This window comes from Dromiciops gliroides, chromosome 3, assembly GCF_019393635.1.
Source record: "Dromiciops gliroides isolate mDroGli1 chromosome 3, mDroGli1.pri, whole genome shotgun sequence".
NCBI lineage: Eukaryota > Metazoa > Chordata > Mammalia > Microbiotheria > Microbiotheriidae > Dromiciops > Dromiciops gliroides.
In genome coordinates, this window is record NC_057863.1 from 205,522,086 (window position 1) to 205,536,885 (window position 14,800).

Here is a 14,800-nt window from a genome sequence, read left to right on the forward strand (position 1 = left end):
TATACTTCAATCCACACTCAGAGTTCATTAGTTCTCTCTGCAAGTGGATAGTATTTTTCATCATGAGTCCTTTGGAATTGTTGTGGATCATGGTATTGATCAGAGTAGCTAAGTCTTTCAGTTGTTTGTTGTTACAATATTGCTCTTACTATGTACTATGTTCTCCTAGTTCACTTTGCCTCAGCTCATAAAAGTCTTCCCAGGCTTTTTTGAAACTATTCACTTTGTCATTTCTTAAAGTAAAATAGTATTTCTTCACAATCATATATACCACAATTTGTTCAGATATTCCCCAATTGATGGGCATCTCCTCAGTTTCCAACTTTTGCCATCACAAAAAGAGCTGCTATAAAAATTTCTGAATATAAGGATCCTTTTCCTTTTTCTTTGATATCTTTGGGGTATAAACCTAGTAGCAGTATGGCTGGGCTAAAGGCTTTGCACTGTATTATAGCCCTTTGGGCATACTTCTCAATTGTTTTCCAGAATATTTGGACTCATTCCCATATCTCCTCCATCATTTGTCACTTCCCTTTATATCATGTTAGCCAATCTAATAGGTGTGAGGTTTTAATTTTCATTTTTCTAATCAATAGTGATTTCTTCTGAAAACAGCCTATTCATATCCTTTGACCATTTATCAGTTGGAGAATGACATTTATTTTTATAGATTTTGATAAAATTACCAAGATATTTTAGAAATGAGACCTTTATCAGAGAAATGCTGTAACCCCACCCCCAATTTCCTGTTATCCTAATTTTAACTATTGCTTTTGTTTGTGCAAAAACTTTTCAGTTAATCAAATCAAATTATCTGTTTTACCTCCAGTGAATCCCCTCTTTTTCTTGTTTGGTCATGAATTCTTCCCTTAGTCATATATCTAACACGTTTCTATGATCCCCTAATTTGCTTATGATATATTTTATGTTTATATCAGGAATCCATTTTGAGGTTATCTTGGCATATAGTGTGAGATGTTAGTCTGTGCCTAGTTTCTACCAGACTGTTTTCCGGTTTTGCCTGTAGTTTTTGTCACATAGTGAGTTCTTGCACCAATAGTTTGTTCTTTGGGTTTATAAAATACTAGGTTACTGTGGTCATTTACTTTTTTTTTTTTTTTAGTGAGGCAATTGGGGGTTAAGTGACTTGCCCAGGGTCACACAGCTAGGAAGTGTTAAGTGTCTGAGGCCGGATTTGAACTCAGGTCCTCCTGACTCCAGGGCCGGTGCTCTATCCACTGCGCCACCTAGCTGCCCCGGTCATTTACTTCTATATATTGTGTACCTAATATATAGTCTATTGATTGACTATTCTATTTCTTATTCAGTACCAGACTGTTTTGATGGTTACTGTTCTGTATTATCGTTTGAGATCTGGTACTGCTAGTCTGCCTTCCTTCACTCTTTTTCCCATTATTTCCAAGATATTCTTGACCTTTTGTTCCTCCGACTGAATTTTGTTATTTTTTTCTAGCTGTATAAAATAATTCTTTGGTAGTCTACACTAACCATGTGCTTTAGGAAAATCACTTTGGAAATACATTAGGGAGATACTCAAGGAAAGGAGATCAATTAGATTGGATTGTTATAATAGTCTAAGAGAGATGATATATAGGGAAGAGGCTTTCAAAACTGCTCTTTTTGTTCCTTATAACAAACAGGGGCAGCTAGGTGGTACAGTGGATAAAGCACTGGCCCTGGATTCAGGAGGACCTGAGTTCAAATCTGGCCTCAGACACTTGACACTTAGTAGCTGTGTGACCCTGGGCAAGTCACTTAACCCTCATCGCCCCAGAAAAAACAAACAAACAAAAAGTTCTAATATGCTCAGGTGAATCAGCCTTTAACATTTAAAAGTTGTGTGACCATAGACAAATCAGTCAATTTCTGTAAAGTGGGGAGGCAATCTCTCCTTCACAGGATTCTGATGGAGAAAACACTTTGTAAATGTCAAAGTGCTATGTAAACATAAATTGTCATTTCTATCAGTACAGAACTTGAAATGCTACCTGAAACATTGTGCTGGAAGATTCCAAGAAATTAAAATTAATTTCTATGAGATAATTCTAAGCATCAAGTTAAATAAACAATGCATAGTCTAATGGAAAGAGTGCTAGGAGCCAAAAGACCTTGGTTTGAATCTCAGCTCTGCTATAATCTGAATGACCAACCTCGTGCAAGCCTTCTCTGATGCTTAGTTTCCCATCTCCAAGACAAAGGGGGTCAGACTATAGGTCTCTAATGTCCATTTAAGATCTAAATCCTATAGGATCATCTTAATGAATCACTAAAGATTCTGAGGTGTTACAAGATCAATGTCACTTTTTAAAAAATAATAAACATTTTTATTTAAAGTTTTGAGTTCCAAATTCTATCCCTCCTTTCCTCCCTCTCCTCCCCCCTCCCTGAGGCAGTAAGCAATCAGATATAGGTTATACATGTGCAATTATGTAAAATATTACCATATTAGTAATTTTGTATAAGCAAACTTGAATAAAAGAAAAAATGAAAGTGAAAAATAATAGCATGCTTCAGTCTGTGTTCAATCAATATCAGTTCTTTCTTTGAAGGTGGATAGTATGCTTCATCATTATTCCTTTGGGATTGTCTTAGACCATTGTATTGCTGAGAATAGTTAAGTCATTCACAGTTCTTCATCAAGCAATATTGCTATCTCTGTATAATATTCTCTTGGTTCTGCTCACTTCACTATACATTAGTTCATAAAAGTTTTTCCAAGATTTTCTGAAATCATCCTGCTTGTCATTTCTTATAGCACAATAATATTTTATTATCAGCATATACCACACAACTTGTTCAACCATTCCCCAATTGATAGGCATTCCTTTGACTTCCTATTCGTAGCTACCACAAAAAGAGCTGCAATATTTTTGTACAAATAGGTTGTTTTCACTTTGGGGGGTATCTTTGGGATATAAACCTAGCAGTGGTATTACTGGATCAAAGGGTATGCACAGTTCTGTAGCCCTTTGGGCATAATTCCAAATTTCTTTCCAGAATGGTTGGATCTTTTCACAAATCCACCAACAGTGGATTAACATCCCAGTTCTCCCATATGTCCTCCAGCATCCAACATTTTTCATTATTGTTATATTTGCTACTCTGATAGGTGTGAGGTGATGCCTCAGTTGTTTTAATTTTCATTTTTCTGATCAATAGTGATCTAGAGCATTTTTTCATATGACTATAGCTTTGATTTCTTTGTCTGAAAACTGTCTATTCATATCCTTTGGCTATCAATTAGGGAATGACTTGTATTTTTATCGATTTGACTCAGTTCTCTATATATTTGAGAAATGAGGCTTTTATCAGAGATACTTGTTTCAAAGATTCCCAGTTTTCTGCTTTCCTTATAATCTTGGTTACATTAGTTTTGTTTGTGCAAAAGCTTTTTAATTTTATATAATCAAAAATGATCGATTTTTCATTTTTAATTGCTTTATCTTCTTTGGTCCAAAATTCTTCCTCTGCCCATAAATGACAAACGATTCCAAGGTCTCTTAATTTGCTTAAGGTATCACTCTTTATATGTAAATCATGTACCCATTTTGACTTTTAGTATATCGTGAGATAGTGGTCTATACCTAGTTTCTGCCATACTGTTTTTAAATTTTCTCAGCAGTTTTTGTCAAATAATGAGTTTTTGTTTCAAAAGTTTGGATCTTTGAGTTTATCATATACTAAATTACTATAGTAATTTGTTATAGTGTAATTTGTACTTGTTCTATTCTACTGATCCACCTCTTTACTTCTTAGGCAGTACCAGATTGTTTTGATAATTACCATTTTATAATACAGTTTGAGATCTGGTACTGCTAAACCACTGCATTTTTCATTGATTCCCTTGATACCCTTGAGCTTTTGTTCTTTCAGATGAATTTTGTTATTATTTTGTCTAGCTCTATAAAATACTTTTGATTGGCATGGCACTAAACAAATAAACTTAGGTAGAACTTTCATTTTAATAATATTGTCCCATTCTACCCATGAGCAATTAATATTTTTCCAATCGTTTATATCTGACTTTATTTGTATGAAAAGTGTTTTATAGGTCTGGTCATTTAGTTCCTGGGTTTGTCTTGACAGGTAGATTCCCAAGTATTTTATATTTTCTAGTTATTTTAAATGGAATTTCTCTTTCCATCTATTGTTGCTGGACTTTGTTGATAATATACAGAACTGCTGATGATTTATGTGGGTTTATTTTGTATCCTGCAACTTTGCTAAAGTTAATTATTTCAAATAGTTTTTTAGTTGACTTTCTAGGATTTTCTAAGTATAACATATCATCTGCAAAGAGTGATAGTTTTTTCTCATTACCTATTCTAATTCCTTTATTTTTCTTCTCGTTGTTATAGCTAACATTTCTAGTACTGTATTAAACAACAGGTGATAATGAGCATCCTTGCTTTACTCCTGATTGTATTGGGAAGGCTTCTGTCTTATCCCCATTACAGATAATACTTGCTGATGGTTTTAGATAAATATTACTTATTCTAAGTTAAGTTCCATTCATTCCTATGCATTCTAGTGTTTTTTTAAGTAGGAAAGGGTGCTGTACTTTGTCAAATGTTTCTCTGCATCTAACGAGATAATCATATGATTTCTGTTGGTATTGTTATTGGTAGTCAATTATGTTGATAGTTTTTCTAATATTGAACCAGCCCTGAATTCCTAGTATAAATCCCACCTGGTAATGGTGTATGATCCTTGTGATATGTTGCTGTAATCTCTTTGCTAGTTTATTTAAAATTTTTGCATCAATATTCATTAGGGAAATTGTTCTATAATTTTCTTACTCTATTTTGACCAGTCATTCTTAATGTTCTCTCTTGCTTTTTTAACTACAGCCAATTAAGAAATCTAGCCTCTTGTTCCAAAATTCTTGTGCAGGATCTTGTTTCTATTAGGCCCTTTCTGTTGTACCTGTTATTACTGGGACATACATAATAAGGAGGTTCACTTCCAAGGGAACCATATGTGAACCAGAGTTGGAGATGGGACTCAGATTAAAAAGAATTATTTTCCCACTATTGCACTGCAGAACCTGCTTTTTTTTGTAGTCCTAAAACTCCTATCTTTTTATTTATTAATTCTTGGGGTGTGTTTGGATCCTTTATAGGATATGATCTACAAGACTATTTGGTTAATTGAGGAATCCGTTCAATAAATGAAAAATTTGAGGGAAAAAAGAGGTTTGGAACAGTTACTGACCTCATCCTGCTTAGTGAGTGAGGGCCAGGTTGAGAATAAGTACCATAATTTTGTAATGCACTTTGTTGACAGCTTATGAGTAGGGACAAAGGGGGCAGATGGTAGGAGTAATACGACATAACTGTGGTTTGGGAAAGCATGACTAGAGATGAGAAAAGGAAATAATTGATTTGAGAGTAAACAATAGTATCGTGTTAAACTTTTCCAAGTAGCCAGAGCAGAGGTGATGGACTGGGGTGGTATTGAAAGCTGAAGGCATTGAAGGGTTATGATGAAGTTTAGCAGGAATAAGGCCTAGAAACATATCCAAAAAAAAGATTATGATCAAATAGAAGAATTTTTGTAGTCCTTAAAAATAGAAGTGGACACGAGGATGATGAGATCAAGGCTATCACCATTCTTGTGTAGAGCATAAGTGAATAATGAAAGGAGTATATCACATGAGATGAATAGCTGGAGGAACTGGGAAGTTAAAAGGATACTTGTGAGAACATTAACATGTATGTAAAAGTCCTCCAGTAAGAGAGTCGGAATTGTGGTAGAGAGAAAGCCTATGAAACCAGCAGAATTGAGAAGAATATTTTCAATAGATAGTAACTACCAGAATTTGAACTGGGTGATAAACTTGGATTGTATGAAACTTAAAGGAGTGATGGGTGTAGAGGGAGTGTCTGAAAATGGCAACAGAGAGCAAAGAGTATTTTGACTCTCCCACCTTGACCAGTGAAAGTGTAGCTGGAAATGCTGTATCATTGGGAGGAGTCAGTAGATGGAAGGGGCAAGAGAAATGGTAAAAGATGAAAGGGAAGTTTGTCGATTATAGAGCAGGGGTTCTGGAGGGCATACAGAGCTAGAATGAAAATGTGGGGGATGGGCTTTAATGGGGAAAAGAACAAAAGAGCAAATAGCTGGAGGGGGGGAGTTATTTGTTCTGCAGCATTAGGGGCACAGTGTCACCAGATGAGAAAGAGTTAAGTATGTTAATGAATGGGGAGTGAATCTCTGTGCAGAGTATCAGTGAGGTCAGCTTATGAAGACAGACAATTAGAAGGATCAAGTTAGACAGTCAGTATTTCAGCACAACTTCACCTTCAAGATTTTGGCATGATTTCAACTTCCCATCCTTGGTGGACATGAGCAGAAGGCAGTGTACTACCAGCCATGAGGTTATTGTGTCCAGGAGCCAGGTAGCATTGTGGTTTGGAGGCATCTGGAAACCGAGTGAAGAGGAAGGAAGGTGGTACATCCTGTCCTTTCTCCAGGCAGGAGAGAGGAAGGCTTGGCCAAGCTGAAACAAGGAGAGGGCAGCAGTAGGAGTGGGGCACTAAAGCATAGTAATAGGAAATCATCAGATCTGACTTTGTTCAAGTCCTGGCTGCGCCACTTAACCTGGTGACCCTGGAGAAGTCACTTCACCTCTGAGATCCTTGGCCTAGATGATCTGTAAGGTCTCTTATCTTTAACATTCTATTCTATGTTGTATATTCTTTGCCCCTGGTTACAAACACCAGACTCAATCATCAATAAGCACTTAGTACTGTTTCAGGTACAATCCTAAGTGCTGGATATATAAAGGTAAAAAAGAAAGAGTCCCTGCCCTCAACGAGCTTACATTCTATGGAGAAAATGCGCACATATAAAAAATATGTACCAGGTAAATGGAAAGGTAATGGGGAGGGAAGAAGCATCAGCTGCTGAGAGGTTAAGGGAAGGCCTTCTATAATAGTGTTTGAGGTGAGTTAGGAATGAATATAAATACATATATTCACTTTTGATTAAGAACCTGACAAACATGAACATTTTAGTGTTCAATATACAGAAAGGATTTTAGAGGAAACAACTTATTACTTGGTTTATTAATGCATTATCAAATTTGAGACAGCAATAACAAAGCTTGTCTGTCCTAACATTTCCATACACACACACACACACACACACACACACATTTCATTTATGCTCTTTTCTGAAACATTTTTCTTTTTAAATTTTTTTTTGTGGCGCAATGGGGGTTAAGTGACTTGCCCAGGGTCACACAGCTAGTAAGTGTCAAGTGTCTGAGACCACATTTGAACTCAGGTCCTCCTGAATCCAAGGCCTGTGTTTTAGCCACTGCCCCACCTAGCTGCCCTCCAGAAACTTTTACACCAAATATTTTTAATGTCCAGGATTAAGCATGTTTTAAGACTACTATATATGTATTTTAAAATGCTTAAAATTAAAATACCCAGGATTATGAAGACAACGAAGTGAAAAGATGCATTTTTCTTTCCTATCGAAATTCAAGGATCCCTTGAAATTTATACACCAATCATAGTGGTGTGTAGGTAAATGTTTAACAAGCGGGTCACCAAAAAAAAAAATGTTCCCAGACACCCTTTTAAGTTTAAACTGCAATTATTAACATTTTCTCTATCCTTCTCTAGCGTCCAATCAACAAAACAAAGAAGCAAGTCCTCATTTGTAGCTTTTAACTGATTTCTAAACATTTAACAATGAGATGGGAGCCGGTTGCGGCTCACCCGGATCCCATCCTAAGAACCCAGAGCCTTCCCACACATATTACGTAACAAAATATATGTGGCTGCAGAGTTGTAGATACATCTATGTATCGGGAAAATGTCCACCTTTCAATGGGCGTTTAGGGTACGTAATCGACCAGACTCTCCGGTCCTGGGCTATGGAGGGAAAGCAGGGAGAATCGGAGGGAGATAACCAAGACGGGAAGGACCAGCACAAGCTCAGTTCTGAAGAGCACAAACAGCAAACTCATTCCCCTCCGTACGTCTCTGACGCCGGTCACATTTCCATCCGGGGGAGCTTAGTTCCTCTGTCAATGTCGCACTTCCTGCACAAAGGGTTCCAAACCATCCGTGTGAACGGATGAATAGATTGAGGCGAGGGAGCTTTATCACCCGGAACTTGGAATCGAGATCTCACGTCCCAGGAGGGACACCATTGATTGACGCGCCGCGCTTCTCCGCGCATGGCAAATGTGGGAAAGAAGTTCCGCGCATGGCGAGGAGGGAGGGAAGGAGGGAGGAGCCGAGAAAGCGCTTCCGGTTACCGTTGCTAAGGCGGCTGCTGGGGCGGCTGTGTCCCTCCCCACCCCCCTCCCGGGGGTCAATATGTCGGGGCTCAACAAGATGGAGCTGGAGGGGTGTCGTGACCTACTAGGCCTAATGGAAACTAACGAAATCCTCGCACTGTGCGACACTGTCACCAACCGCCTGGTTCATCCCGAGGGCCGCCAAGGTGAGGGTGGCCTGGTCGGTGCCTTACCCCGGGAAGTGGGAGCCGCTGTGGTGCCCCATCCCGCCCGACTGGGGATGAGACGGGAGGGAGAGGGGCAGCGAGCCCGCGCTTTGGGGAGCCGGGCATCCAGCGCGCAGGCCTGGCCTCGGCGCGCCCGCGCTGCCCCCCTCCCTTTGTGACGATGGCGGGGAGGGGCGCATTTCCGAGCCCGCCGCGGGGCCAGAGGTTGGCCGGTAGCGCGCTTGTTGTGCTCGGATAGATTGGGACTCCCCAGCGTGGGCGTCAGGGAGCCCCCGAACTCGGATATCTATGAAGATTACACCTACCTTTTCCCCCACCTTGGAAACGGGGTTCTGAAGAGTGCACAGACTCAGTCCCATTGATTTCCCCTCCCCCCAAAAAGTTAAGATCCCCTTTTCTAGACCAACTCGCGCTTTTTAAATGAGGAAGCCCAAGTCCCCCGGGGAGGAGAGGCGTCGGGGCTGCGTGGTGGACCCCTTGGGAGCCGAGGCGGATCGCAGTTGCCCCGCATGAAAAATGAACCGGCTTAATTAAGGCGGCTTCTAAGGGTCAGCTGTAAATCTGACTAGAAAGAACAGAGTCGGAATTTGCAATCAGGTCTGAGTGGCATGGGCAGGTAGGGTGATGCAGTAGGCAGAGCATGGGGCTGGAGCCAAGATTGAGATCAGATTCGGCGTCAGACTCTTGTCAGCCGTAGGGCCCCGGGCAAGTCACTTACTCTTGTTTGCGTCAGTTTCCTAGATGAGGAAAAAAAAATGAGCTAAAGAAGGAAAAGGCACACTGCTCCAGTGTCTTTGCCCCAAAAAAACCATTGAGTCCAACACGATGAATGCGATTTTGAATTCAGTTTAACAACCATTAAGCGCCTACTATGTGCCAGGCACTGTATTAAGTGTTGGGATTACAAAAACTGCCTTCAAAGAGTTTACAGTCTAATGGAGGACACGCTACGCAAACAAATATATACGAAGCAAGCTATATACAGGATGAATAGGAAGTAATTAAAGAGGGAAAGCACTGGAATTAAGAGGTTAGGGAAGTTTTAGTCCCATATCAGACATTTATCAGCTGTGTGACACTGGGCAAGTCACTTCTCTGTTCCTTCTTTGCTTCACCTGTAAAGTGAGAGAATTGGGACTGTGTTCAGTGTAAAGATTCAGGAAATTTGGGTTTTAAATGCCATCTTTATTGGTAAATGTTCTTTGTGGCCTTGGGCAGGTCATTCATTCTACTTTTACAGACCTTTTTTTATTAATTTCTTAAATGAGAGGAGTTGGGCTAGGTTGGGAGTTCTTAACCTATGGTCCATTCATTTCATTTGTTTTTAGAAATATTTTTATATCTATAAATAGAGTTGGTTTCTTTTGCAATCCTATGTATTTTATTTTTTGCAATTAAAAACATTCTGAGAAGGATTTCATAGGTTTCACCATGCTGCCAAAGGAATCCATGATGATAAATGACCTAGATGATCACAAAGACTTATAGTTTTGATATCCTAAGAAAGTATACTTTTAAATTCAGTGTACTTCCTACTACTTCCTTTTTTTTTTTTTAATTTTGGGGGCATTCTGGCTTAAGTGACTTGTCCAGAGTCACAGCCACTCAGTGTCCAAGGCTGAATTTGAACTCAGAGCCTCCTGACTTCTAGGCCATTGCTGTATACACTTTGACATCTAGGTGCCCCTCCACTACTTTCTCTTCTCTCTTGCTGCTTAGTTCTTTTCTTTCTTGCCCCCTGAATACTGGATTGCTTTATTAGTTCAAGAACACATCCATTCGTTTTTCCATAGAACACATTTGACAAATCTATGTTGATCTATCAAGTAAATATTGTGAGAATTTCCAGTGAGTCTTTGGTCATTTCAACTATGTATCGAATTCATTATTATCTCTCTTTGGATCTTGCACTTTTAGGTGAACTTTTCTTGTAACCATTTCTTTGGGGACCAAATGTATATTTGGACATGGTTTTTGTTTTTGTTTTATTTCAGCAGAGGGATTGACTGTAATTTTTTTTGTTCCTATAAAATTAAAGTGTTATAGAAGTAAGCCGTGATTGAATTTCATGCTTGTTTTGGAGAATATATCATTTCAGAATTGGGCTTTGTGGTGTAGTGGAAAGTCAGAGGAACTCTAGATTCAAATCCTGGCTCAAACTACCTGTTTATGTGACCTATGTCCAAGCACTTCACATCTCTGTGCCTCATTTTCTTCGTTTGTGAAATGAGAGCTTTCAAATAAGATGTCTTACATAAATAAGGTTCCTTTCGACTTTAAATTGATGATCCTGTTTTTCAAATTTTCCAATTAAATAAATTTGTTGTTCACTATTTGTAAAATGAGATTGTTGAACTAGATGATGATGCTCTATGGCCTTGATTCTAAGATTCTCCAATTTATAAATATGAGGCTGTCGTTTTTGTGTTCTTAGCCTGTAATTTCCATAATTAGTGCACTTGAAATGAGGAAGTTCCTTCTACCAATTAGTTTTGTAACTTAAGAGGTATGGAGGGTAGAGGGAGTGAGATTGGGAAGTTAAATGACTTTCCCAGAATCCCATACCTACTAGGTATGATTTGAACCCAAGTATTCCTGACTCTGACAGTATTATGCTATATACCTCTTTACCTTTAAAAATGTTATTTTTCAAGTTTCAAAATTAAACCTTGAAATTAATATAAATTCCACGTTCAAAACAAATGATTTGTTTAAAACATTGGTTTAATTACATGAATCTTTTAAATAAGAAATTACTTAAGAATTTATTCAGTTTAATAATTCTGCTTAAGCTTTACATACATGATCTCATTTGATCCTAACAACCCTATGAAACCCTGGTGGCATTTTGTCCATTTTATGAAGAAGGAAACTTAGGCTACGAGGAGTTAAATGATTGGTCCATGGTCCTTAGTTAAAGGGCTAACTAATAAGTGTTGGAAATGAAATTTGAGCTCATGTCTTTATTAACTTCACATTTTATACCTTTTCCATTACAGTATACTTAACCCCTTGAGAATCTAGGATCCCATGAAACTTGAATACTAGACCTAATCCCCAGCAGTTTTTGTGTGTGTGTGTGTGCTTGATGGATCAGTCATATCATCAGTATGAATACTACCTCAATGTTTGCAAATTACAACCCCATCAACCTTTTTATTCTGCACAGTTCTTATTCATATCTTTGAATAAATCTTCCATTGAGGACTCTCCCCACAGTATGTTAGACCTTTACCTTTCTTTTGGTCTCCATACATGACAAGCCTACTGTTTTCTTTCATGTCTTTGGTATATCTTCAAAATAAGTCAAAATCCTTTGCTTCTAAATGAATTTAAGTTTTCAACATAAAAATTTGAGTTGTGTTCTTAAAAAAATAAATATCTTAAAATTCTGTTCTTGAATGGAAAAGGAATATGTGCTTTTGGGGAGAAATTTCTTTTAAAGAGACTGAATGCAATTTTTCATTCTGTCTTTTTGGAAGCAGAATTTGTTACTTAAATACAAAAATAGTTGTAGAGGAAGGAGAAGCTTGAAAGCTAGGTTTTGCTGTGACTTCGTTTGGAAATTTTTAGAACAAAAGTTATTATTAGTTTAATTTATTAATTTCTTCATTCGTTTATTTTTGCAAATTCTTTCTAGATGCCATTCGTGCAGTATTAGCTTATAGTCAAAGTGCTGAAGAACTTCTGAAGAGAAAAAAAGTATACAGAGAAATTATATTTAAGTATCTAGCCATGAAAGGAGTGATTGTGCCTCCAGGTTCTGAAAAGCACAATCTTATTCAATATGCAAAAAATCACTGGAACAAGCCAGAGTTGAAGATGGTGGAGGAAACACTGAAGAGCGTTCCAAAAACAGAAGACACCATACTTTGTGAACAAGTTAAGATGACATTTATTTGCTTTACATTTTTGCATAATTTGGAGATAATGGGATAAATCTTAAATTTGGCAGAAATTACTATTGTTTGTTAGCTTTAAAAAAAACCTTTAACTTTTTCTTCTTAAGGAGTACAGAGCTCAACTCATGTCAGAGTTTTAAGGAGTTGTCTTTGGCATTGAGAGGTTGAGTGGTCCATTGTCATAGCTTGTGTATATCAGAGACAGGACCTGAATCTAGTTCTTCCTGACTGCAAGGTTGTCCTGTCTAATATGTCATGTATCTTTTAAAATTTTGCCATTACATAATATATGAAGTACTATTTATTCATTTGAGACATCTTGGATTATAAAGCTAACCTAGATTTTTCTTTACTGACAGGAAAAAAGAGAAAAACAACATGAACAATCTGATGATTGTTACAAGTTAGGAGAAGAATTCTGCCAGTGGTTCTTTGAGCTTCTCAACTCTCAGAATCCTTTTTTTGGACCACCTCAAGAAAAATGGGGACCACAGCACTTCTGGGATGATGTCAAGCTAAAATTTTGTTACAACACATCAGAACAAAATGTGATAGATTATCATGGTTCAGAACTGGTGAGCCTTCGTTTACTATCTCTGGTGAAGGAAGAGTTTCTATTTCTTAATCCCAATCTAGATTGCAATGGACTGAAGTGTGTATCCTCTCCACATGGATTAGTTGTAGTTGCAGTTGCTGGCACTGTCCATCGAGGCAGTATGTGTTTAGGCATCTTTGAACAAGTATTCGGACTCATCCGCAGCCCTTTTCTAGTAAACACTTGGAAAATAAAATTTGTCAATCTGAGGATTGTTGGACAGAATTCCCTTGACCCTGGAGTGTTATTGGAGAAACCTTCAGTTACACTGAAATCCAGTGAATTAGAATCATTATATAATGGAAATGGAACAGCATGTAGTAGAAATGAAGCATTGCATACTGAAACCCCTGCTTTGTGTGGTGGAAGTGGAAACCAGGCACTGTGTCCTGAAAATGAGGCATCACTTAACACGCGTGACCAGCAATTACCTAATCCTTCAAAACACTGAGAACTGTATGTCAAATTAAAAAACTTTTTTTATTCAGAAAGTACCAGTATTGCTCAGATGATGTCAGGCTTGCAGGGTTGGCATGTTTCAATTGAGATACTTTTGTTGACTACAAACTAAAATTTTTTGTCATGCTTGTCTCTTTCCACTTCAGTTTCGGCAAATATTGAGAGATCTTGGTGCTCTTCGTCAAATAAATCACTTTAGATTTCATAGCTAATACTGTGCCTTAGAAATCAAGTGATATTTTCATTTTATTTTGCAAAAATTCTAATTATTTCAAAATGTCTACTTTGTAATAGAGAAAAATCTATAATAATGTGCATAACTTCCCTGCTAGGTTCTTCCTTTAAATTATTTGTACATGTGGTTGGATATTTTAGAAACCTATCTCTTTGAGCAGCAGTTACAAAATAGAATATATGGCTCTAATGGAAATGATTTTCCCACTTGAATTTCTGAATGGTAGCCTTGATACGATATCAGATAACTGGTCAGCTGGATGACAAACTCTTGTATGTATTTAATGGTGTTCAAGGGAAAATTCAGTGGTTTATGCTGTGCCTTTTCATTGTGCAAGTTATATACCTTTCAAAAACATCAGAACTTATTTTCTCAAACTATTTTGGCAGCAGCAGAGGCTGATTTAAAAATGAGCTAAAACTGATCCTTATTCTTACTTATGTCTACTTGATAAAAGATGCAGCTTTTCACTACAGCACCTTTAAAATTCCTATTCTAAAATAATCTTGATTGGTCTAAGATTTTTTTAATAGTAAATTTCACTCATAAGGTGTCTTTTGTTTTTGTTAGTATTTCTTCCCCTGCTTAATTTGTGTTATTTGGTTTGGGTTACACATTTCAATTGCCAGAAATAAATTAATGAAAATAAATTAATTGGCCTACATTCCTCTTCATTCGACTATTTGCTGATTACCCAGGATTTTTTTGTTGTTGTCATTTTTATTTTTTATGGAATAAAACAAGCATTTCCATAACATAGTACAATAAAAAAAGATGGTTGTATATGAAACTGCAGATCTACTATGCACAACTTTTTCCTTTTTATCTTCCCTTCCCACCTTCCACCTTAGAGATAGCTACCATTAGACTCAAATAAAGAATTTAGTTTTAAACCCATGAAAGAAATTTGAGTGTTCATATAAGTAATTCTAGAAATTGCTGAGTGAAGTTTCATTGAATATAATTGTATGTGCTATGAATAAATTAAAACTAGACCCTTTTATATGTATATTGCAAGAAATGTAGGCTGACTAATGATAATACTGAAATAAGAACGTAAAAGAATATCTTTTAAAGTTTTAAAATTATTAAGACTTCTTT

At 37.3% G+C, this 14,800-nt stretch overlaps 1 protein-coding gene across 1 annotated transcript; it reads left to right on the forward strand.

The window, feature by feature from the left end:
• Positions 1-8,103: 8,103 nt before the first annotated feature.
• C3H3orf38 (chromosome 3 C3orf38 homolog) lies at positions 8,104-14,349 on the forward strand. The gene is made up of 3 exons (XM_043998177.1): positions 8,104-8,487; positions 12,149-12,390; positions 12,770-14,349. Exons 1-3 carry the CDS (start codon positions 8,226-8,228, stop codon positions 13,454-13,456), a joined length of 1,191 nt encoding a protein of 396 aa, XP_043854112.1. The 5' UTR covers positions 8,104-8,225; the 3' UTR covers positions 13,457-14,349.
• Positions 14,350-14,800: the final 451 nt, after the last annotated feature.